The 8992-nt window shown below is 59.6% G+C and overlaps 2 protein-coding genes across 10 annotated transcripts; one reads left to right on the top strand and one right to left on the bottom strand.

Annotated features, from left to right (window-relative positions):
- The first annotated feature begins 78 nt into the window (after positions 1-78).
- Positions 79-1424, top strand: LOC121108150 (myosin light chain kinase, smooth muscle-like). 9 transcript variants are annotated; one of them, XM_040655053.2, is made up of 2 exons: positions 79-145; positions 362-1424. In XM_040655053.2, exon 2 carries the CDS (start codon positions 375-377, stop codon positions 1350-1352), a length of 978 nt encoding a protein of 325 aa, XP_040510987.1. In that variant the 5' UTR covers positions 79-145; positions 362-374; the 3' UTR covers positions 1353-1424. The 9 variants fall into 9 exon arrangements, with proteins under 9 accessions (XP_040510987.1, XP_040510982.1, XP_040510989.1 ...); XM_040655048.2 differs by having other exon boundaries at positions 139-217; positions 326-1424; XM_040655055.2 differs by lacking the exon at positions 79-145 and adding an exon at positions 224-361 and having other exon boundaries at positions 650-1424.
- A 252-nt stretch (positions 1425-1676) lies between these two features.
- On the bottom strand, positions 1677-7946 carry ZNF646 (zinc finger protein 646). The gene is made up of 3 exons (XM_040655046.1): positions 7357-7946; positions 2696-5094; positions 1677-2476 (listed from the first exon to the last, which is right to left on the bottom strand). Exons 1-3 carry the CDS (start codon positions 7757-7759, stop codon positions 1745-1747), a joined length of 3534 nt encoding a protein of 1177 aa, XP_040510980.1. The 5' UTR covers positions 7760-7946; the 3' UTR covers positions 1677-1744.
- Positions 7947-8992: the final 1046 nt, after the last annotated feature.

Genomic DNA, 8992 nt, shown 5'->3' with positions numbered 1-8992 from the left:
GCGCGAGGCGTACTTTGCTGAGCCGCCCCCCCGACCCCAAAGAGGAAGAAGAGCCCGAGGATGACTTCTGGGGGGAGCCCCAACCCACAGCAGACCCCAAAATCTGGGGGTCACCCAACGCCACGGAGGACCCCAACGTTGTGGGGTCATCCAAACCCATGGAGGACCCCAACGTTGTGGGGTCACCCAAACCCATGGAGGACCCCAATGTTGTGGGGTCATCAAAACCCATGGAGGACCCCAATGTTGTGGGGTCACCCAAACCCATGGAGGACCCCAACGTTGTGGGGTCACCCAAACCCATGGAGGACCCCAACGTTGTAGGGTCACCCAATGCCACCGAGGACCCCAACGTTGTGGGGTCACCCAAACCCATGGAGGACCCCAACGTTGTGGGGTCACCCAAACCCATGGAGGACCCCAACGTTGTGGGGTCACCCAACGCTACAGAGGACCCCAACGTTGTGGGGTCATCCAAACCCATGGAGGACCCCAATGTTGTGGGGTCACCCAAACCCATGGAGGACCCCAACGTTGTGGGGTCACCCAAACCCATGGAGGACCCCAATGTTGTGGGGTCACCCAAACCCATGGAGGACCCCAACGTTGTGGGGTCACCCAAACCCATGGAGGACCCCAACATTGTGGGGTCACCCAAACCCATGGAGGACCCCAACGCTGTAGGGTCACCAGAACCCATAGAAGACTCCAACCCTATGGAGGATCCCAAACCCATGGAGGACCCCAACGTTGTAGGGTCACCCGAACCCATAGAAGACCCCAATCCCGTGGAGGACCCCAACTTTGTAGGGCCACAAAAACTCACAGACGACTCCAACTCCGCCGAAGACCCCAATCCCATGGAGGACCCCGATCCCATGGAGGACCCCGATCCCATGGAGGACCCCAACTTTGTAGGGCCACAAAAACCCACAGATGACTTCAACTCCGCCGAAGACCCCAATCCCATGGAGGACCCCAATCCCATGGAGGACCCCGATCCCATGGAGGACCCCAACTTTGTAGGGCCACAAAAACCCACAGATGACTTCAACTCCGCCGAAGACCCCAATCCCATGGAGGACCCCGATCCCATGGAGGACCCCGATCCCATGGAGGACCCCAACTTTGTAGGGCCACAAAAACTCACAGACGACTCCAACTCCGCCGAAGACCCCAATCTCATGGAGGACCCCGATCCCATGGAGGACCCCGATCCCATGGAGGACCCCAACTTTGTAGGGCCACAAAAACCCACAGATGACTTCAACTCCGCCGAAGACCCCAATCCCATGGAGGACCCCAATCCCATGGAGGACCCCACACCCGTGGAGGGCTCTGAGGAGGAATGAGCCCCTCTTTTTGGGGTCAGTTGTGGGGTGGAGGACACAGCAATAAAGTGGTGATGGTCTGCAGCCCCACAACCCTCTGCCTCCTTTTTTTTGGGGGGGGGAGGGGGACGGGACAAACACTATTTGGGGCACATTTGGGGGTCCTCAGCCCCATGTGGGGAACCCCAGACCCATTTAGGGCACACTTGGGAGTCCCCCTCCATTTTGGGGGGTCCTCAGCCCCATTCAGGGCACTTTTGGGGGTCCTCGGCCCCACGGTCGCCCTGACACCCCCCCAATTCCCACCCCACACAAAAAAACAAACCCCAAATGCACCCCAAAAGCTCCAAAATACCCCAAATTTAATCGCGACGGGGGGAGGGGGGAGGGGGTGAAAAGGGACTCCAACCCCATCACCCATCACCCTCACAGTAACGGTGACGGATGGACCCCCGGCGCTGCCCCACGGCTGACTGTACCCCGTGACACCCCATATGTGGGGTGACAGCGCTGTGGGGCGCAGCGGGGAGGGTGGCTGCCCTACAGGCGACCACGGGGGAGGGGGTTACGGGGGCTCTGGAGGACTGCAACACCGTCACCACAGCGCTGAGGCGTCCCGTAGGCATCTCTGGGGACTGTAGCAGTGTTGGTGGTGTCAGTGAGTCCTCCAACACCATTCCCGTTGAGTTGGGGTGTTGTAAAGGCTCCTCTTTCACCCTTAACGCTGCTGAGTCCTCCAACACCGTTTCCATCTCTTCCAGGTGTTGTAAAGGCTCTTCTTTCACCCTTAATGCTGCTGATGAGTCCTCCAACACCATTCCCGTTGAGTTGGGGTGTTGTAAAGGCTCCTCTTTCACCCTCAGAGCTGTTGGTGAGTCCTGCAACACCATTCCCGTTGAGTTGGGGTGTTGCAAAGGCTCCTCTTTCACCCTCAGTGCTGTTGGTGAGTCCTCCAACACCATTTCCATCACTTCCAGGTGTTGTAAAGGCTCTTCTTTCACCCTTAATGCTGCTGATGAGTCCTCCAACACCATTCCCGTTGAGTCGGGGTGTTGTAAAGGCTCCTCTTTCACCCTTAATGCTGATGATGAGTCCTCCAACACCATTCCCGTTGAGTTGGGGTGTTGTAAAGGCTCCTCTTTCACCCTTAACACTGCTGTTGGTGAGTCCTCCAACACCATTCCTGCAGAGTTGGGGTGTTGCAAAGCCTCCTCTTTCACCCTTAACGCTGCTGATGAGTCCTCCAACACCATTTCCATCACTTCCACGTGTTGTAAAGGCTCTTCTTTCACCCTTAACGCTGCTGATGAGTCCTCCAACACCATTCCCGCTGAGTTGGGGTGTTGTAAAGGCTCCTCTTTCACCCTTAACGCTGCTGAGTCCTCCAACACCGTTTCCATCGCTTCCAGGTGTTGTAAAGGCTCTTCTTTCACCCTTAATGCTGATGATGAGTCCTCCAACACCATTCCCGTTGAGTTGGGGTGTTGTGAAGGCTCCTCTTTCACCCTCAGAGCTGTTGGTGAGTCCTGCAACACCATTCCTGTTGAGTTGGGGTGTTGCAAAGGCTCCTCTTTCACCCTCAGTGCTGTTGGTGAGTCCTCCAACACCATATCCATCACTTCCAGGTGTTGTAAAGGCTCTTCTTTCACCCTTAATGCTGTCGATGAGTCCTCCAACACCATTCCCGTTGAGTTGGGGTGTTGTAAAGGCTCTTCTTTCACCCTTAATGCTGTCGATGAGTCCTCCAACACCATTCCCGTTGAGTTGGGGTGTTGTGAAGGCTCCTCTTTCACCCTTAACGCTGCTGATGAGTCCTCCAACACCATTCCCGTTGAGTTGGGGTGTTGTGAAGGCTCCTCTTTCACCCTCAGTGCTGTCGGTGAGTCCTCCAACACCATTCCCGTTGCCTTGGAAGGCTCCTCTTTCACCCTTAACGCTGCTGAGTCCTCCAACACCGTTTCCATCACTTCCAGGTGTTGTAAAGGCTCCTCTTTCACCCTTAACGCTGTCGATGAGTCCTCCAATACCGTTTCCGTCATGTTGAAGCGTTCTGGAACCTCATTCTTCACTTTAAATGGTGTTGATGAGTCCTCCAACACCATTCCCGCTGTGCTGAGGTGTTGCAGAGGTTCCCCTTCCACCTTTAACGCCGTTGGTGGTACTGAAGAGTCCTCCAACACTGTTCCCACCACGTTGAGGTACTCCGGAGCCTCACCCTTCACCTTTAACGGTACTGATGAGTCCTCCAACACCACCTCCATCACGCTGAGGTGTTCTGGAACCTCATCCTTCACCTTTACCAGTACTGATGAGTCCTCCAACACCGTTTCTGCCACGCTGAGGTGTTCTGGAACCTCATCCTTCACCTTTAACGGTACTGATGAGTCCTCCAACACCGTTTCTGTCACGCTGAGGCGTTCTGGAACCTCATCCTTCACCCTCAGTGGTATAGATGAGCCCTCCAACACCGTTTCCATCGTACCGAGGGATTCTGGAGCCTCATCCTTCACCTCTACTGCTACTGCTGAGTCCTCCAACACCGTTCCCGTCGTACCGAGCGGTTCCGGAACCTCCTCCTTCACCTTTACCGCTGCTGCTGAGTCCTCCAACACCACCTCCATCACGCCGAAGTGTTTTGGAAGCCTCCCTTCTGCTCGCAGAGGCATTGACGACGTCGGCGAGTCCTCCATCGCGTCGTGCTGCTGTTGCTGAGGCTCTCCCCCCGCTGTTACCCCCGCTGCCGGCACCGCAGGGTCCTCCAACACCACCCCCACCACCTCCCGCCGCTCCAACACCCCCTCCTCCGCCCGTCCCCCGCCGGCCCCATCCGCCTGTTGGTTCAGCCTCCCCGCCAGCTGTTCCCGGAGCCGAAAGTCTTTGGGGCAGAGCCCGCACCGCCTCTCGGCGTGAGTCCTCCGGTGGTTCTTCAGCGCCATCAGGTTGTAGAAGGCCTTGTGACAGGCGGAGCAGCGGAACAGCCCGGTGGTGTGGCTGTGCCGATGGTTCACCAAACTCCCAGCGTGTTTGTAGCTCCGGCCGCACTCCTCGCACCGGAACGGCCGAGTCGATGGCTGCTGTTGCACCTCCGACTGTTGCTGCTGCATCCCAGGCTGTTGTTGTTGCATCCCAGGCTGTTGTTGTTGCATCCCAGGCTGTTGTTGTTGCATCCCAGGCTGTTGTTGTTGCATCCCAGGCTGTTGTTGCTGCATCCCAGGCTGCTGCTGCTGCTGCATCACCGGCTGTTGCCTCACCCCAGTCTGTTGCCGCTGCATCCCCGGCGGTTGCTTCACCCCCAGCTGTTGCCTCGCGGCCGACTGTTGCCTCGTCGCCAACTGCTGCCTCCTCCTCCCTTCCTCCTCCTCCTCCTCCACGAAGCCAATGGGCGACGGCGCCGCCGGCAGCCCGGCTTTACACCGCGGGTGGTTGCGGAGGTGGTTGCGGTAGGCGGCCATGTTGGGGTACCACCGCGCGCACACCATGCAGGGGAAAACACCCGTCTGGTGCGTCTGACGGTGGTTCACCAGACTCCCCCCGTGCCTGTAGGTCTTCCCGCACACCCCGCAGGCGTACGGACGGCGCTCCGCTGACGCCGGCACAGCCGCCACGGCCGCCTGTTGCTCGGCGCGGTGACGCCGGCAGTGCTCCCGGAGGGCGTCCATGTTGTCGAAGGGCTGCCCGCACGACCCGCAGATGTGGGGCGACGGGAGGTCCTCCGAGCACCCAGCAGACCCTCCCGGTCCCACGGCGCTCCCGGGGGCTCCGCCTGTTGCCAACACAGTCACAGCCGTTGGGTCCCCAATGGGATCCCATTGTGATCGCACCCATCCCCACACCATCCCCATTGATTTCCATGCCATCCCCATTGCCTTCCATGCCATTCCCATCGTATGCCCCCACCCCAATGCCATCCCCATTGCTTTCCATGCCATTCCCACTGGACATTCCCACCCCAATGCCATCCCCATTGGATCTTCCCATCCCTATACCATTCCCATCGGATGCCCCCACCCCAATGCCATCCCCATTGCTTTCCATGCTCCCCCCATTGCTTCCCATGCCCTTCCCATTGTATACCCCCACCCCAATGCTGCCCCCGTTGCTTTCCATGCCATCCCCATTGCCTTCCATGCCATTCCCTTCGGATGTTCCCAACCCCAATGCCACCCCCATTGCTTTCCACACCATCTCCATTGCTTTCCATGCCATTCCCATTGGATTTCCCCACCCCAATGCCATTCCCATCAGATGTTCCCACCCCAATGCCATCCCCATTGCTTTCCATGCCATTCCCACTGGGTTTTTCCACCCCAATGCCATTCCCATTGGACATTCCCACCCCAATGCCATCCCCATTGCTTTCCATGCCACCCCCATTGCTTTCCATGCCATTCCCACTGGATGCCCCCACCCCAATGCCACCCCCATTGCTTTCCATGCCATTCCCACTGGACATTCCCACCCCAATGCCATCCCCATTGGATCTTCCCATCCCCATACCGTTCCCATCGGATGCCCCCACCCCAATGCCATCCCCATTGCTTTCCATGCCATCCCCATTGCTTCCCATGCCCTTCCCATTGTATACCCCCACCCCAATGCCACCCCCATTGCTTTCCATGCCATCCCCATTGCCTTCCATGCCATTCCCATCGGATGTTCCAACCCCAATGCCACCCCCATTGCTCTCCATGCCATCCCCACTGCTTTCCATGCCATTCCTATTGGATGTTCCAACCCCAATGCCACCCCCATTGGATTTCCCCACCCCAATGCCCTTCCCATTGTATACCCCCACCCCAATGCCATCCCCATTGCTTTCCACGCCACCCCCATTGCTTTCCATGCCATCCCCATTGCTTCCCATGCCCTTCCCATTGTATACCCCCACCCCAATGCTGCCCCCGTTGCTTTCCATGCTCCCCCCATTGCCTTCCATGCCATTCCCATCGGATGTTCCCACCCCAATGCCACCCCCATTGCTTTCCGTGCCATCCCCATTGATTACCATGCCATTCCCACTGGATTTTCCCACCCCAATGCCACCCCCATTGCTTCCCATGCCATCCCCATTGGCTTTCTACACCATTCCCATTGCATTTCCCCACCCCAATGCCATTCCCATTGCTTTCCATGCCACCCCCATTGCTTTCCACACCATTCCCATCGTATACCCCCACCCCAATGCCATCCCCATTGCTTTCCATGCCATTCCCACTGGATGCCCCCACCCCAATGCCACCCCCATTGCTCTCCATGCTATTCCCACTGGACATTCCCACCCCAATGCCATCCCCATTGGATCTTCCCATCCCCATACCATTCCCATCGGACACCCCCACCCCAATGCCACCCCCATTGCTTTCCATGCCATCCCCATTGCTTTCCATGCCCTTCCCATCGTATACCCCCACCCCAATGCCACCCCCATTGCTTTCCACACCACCCCCATTGCTTTCCATGCCATTCCTATTGGATGCCCCCACCCCAATGCCACCCCCATTGTTTTCCATGCCATTCCCTTTGGATTTCCCCACCCCAATGCCATTCCCATCGAATGCCCCCACCCCAATGCCACCGCCATTGCTTTCCACACCATCTCCATTGCCTTCCATGCCATTCCTATTGGATAACCCCACCCCAGTGCCATTCCCATCGCACGCCCCCACCCCAATGCCATCCCCATTGCTTTCCATGCCATTCCCACTGGGTTTTTCCACCCCAATGCCATCCCCATTGCTTTCCATGCCATTCCCACTGGGTTTTTCCACCCCAATGCCATTCCCATTGGACATTCCCACCCCAATGCCATCCCCATTGCTTTCCACACCATCTCCATTGCCTTCCATGCCATTCCTATTGGATAACCCCACCCCAGTGCCATTCCCATCGCACGCCCCCACCCCAATGCCATCCCCATTGATTTCCATGCCCTCCCCATCGGACGCCCCCACCCCAATGCCGCCCCCATTGCCTTCCACGCCATCCCCATAGGATCCCCCCCCCCTCCCCTCTCCCCACATCGCACCGTCCCGCGCTGCCGGCCGTCCTTCCTCCTCCTCCTCTTCCTCCTCGTCCTCCTCCTCCTCCTCGTCCTCCTCTCTTCCCCCTCTCCCCTCCGCAGCCCCCCTCTCCTCCAGGCACACCAAACACGCGTTGCCGGCTCCCATCCTGGCCCGGTGGTGACGCCGACAGCGCCGGCTGTGCCTCCGGAGGTGTCCTTTGAGGGCGGCCACGTTGGAGAAGCGTTTGGGGCAGAGGTGGCAGCCGAAATCCCCCGTCTGGTGGGTCCTGCGGTGGTTGATGAGGCTCCCGGAGTGCAGGTAGGCTTTGCCGCACACCTCGCAGCCGAAGAGCCTTTGAGGGGGGACGGGGGGTTTCGGGGGGGGTGGGCGGCGGCGGTGAAGCCTGGCGTGGTTGCGGAGGGCCATGAGGTTGGGGAAGGATTTGGGGCAGGACGGGCAGGAGAAGACGCCGGGGCGGTGAGTGTGGCGGTGGTTGGCCAGGCTGCCGCGGTGACGGTAACGGCGGCCGCAGTCGGAGCAGGAGAAACGACGTGCAGGGGGGGGCCGCCATGGTTTGGGGGTAATGGGGGGGGGTTTGATGTCCTGGGGGGGGGGGACTTGGGGTAATGGGGGGGGTTTGGTGTCCTGGGGGGGGGTTGGGGGGTAATGGAGGGGGGTTTGGTGTCCTGGGGGGGGTTGGGGGGTAATGGGGGGGAATGGGGGGCTTTTGGTGTCCTGGGGGGGGATAATGGGGGGGGATTGGGGGCTAATGGGGGGGTTTTGGTGTCCTGGGGGGGGGTTGGGGGGTAATGGGGGGGGGGGGGGTAATGGGGGGGGTTTGGTGTCCGGGGGGGGGGGTTGGGGGGTAATGGGGGGGTTTGGTGTCCTAAGAGGGTAATGGGGAGGGATTGGGGGGATAATGGGGGGGATTGGGGGGGGTTTGATGTCCTGGGGGGGGGACTTGGGGTAATGGGGGGGTTTTGGTGTCCTGGGGGGGGGTTGGGGGGTAAATAGGGGGGAATGGGGGGGTTGGGGGGGTAATGGAGGGGGGTTTGGTGTCCTGGGGAGGGTTGGGGGGTAATGGGGGGGAATGGGGGGCTTTTGGTGTCCTGGGGGGGATAATGGGGGGGATTGGGGGCTAATGGGGGGGTTTTGGTGTCCTGGGGGGGGTTGGGGGGTAATGGGGGGGGGGGGGTAATGGGGGGGGTTTGGTGTCCGGGGGGGGGGGTTGGGGGGTAATGGGGGGGTTTGGTGTCCTAAGGGGGTAATGGGGAGGGATTGGGGGGATAATGGGGGGGTTTTGGTGTCCTGGGGGGGGGATAATGGGGGGGATTGGGGGGGTTTGATGTCCTGGGGGGGGGACTTGGGGTAATGGGGGGTTTTGGTGTCCTGGGGGGGGGTTGGGGGGTAAATAGGGGCGAATGGGGGGGTTGGGGGGTAATGGGGGGGGTTTTGGTGTCCTAAGGGGGTAATGGGGGGGGATTGGGGGGATAATGGGGGGGGTTTGGTGTCCTGCGGGGGGGATAATGGGGGGGATTGGGGGGGGTTTGATGTCCTGGGGGGGGGACTTGGGGTAATGGGGGGGTTTTGGTGTCCTGGGGGGGGGGTTGGGGGGTAAATAGGGGGGAATGGGGGGGTTGGGGGATAATGGAGGGGGGT

The sequence above is a fragment of the Gallus gallus genome, chromosome 36 (genome assembly GCF_016699485.2).
Source record: "Gallus gallus isolate bGalGal1 chromosome 36, bGalGal1.mat.broiler.GRCg7b, whole genome shotgun sequence".
NCBI classification, from domain to species: domain Eukaryota; kingdom Metazoa; phylum Chordata; class Aves; order Galliformes; family Phasianidae; genus Gallus; species Gallus gallus.
This window is presented reverse-complemented; position numbering and strand designations above follow the sequence as displayed.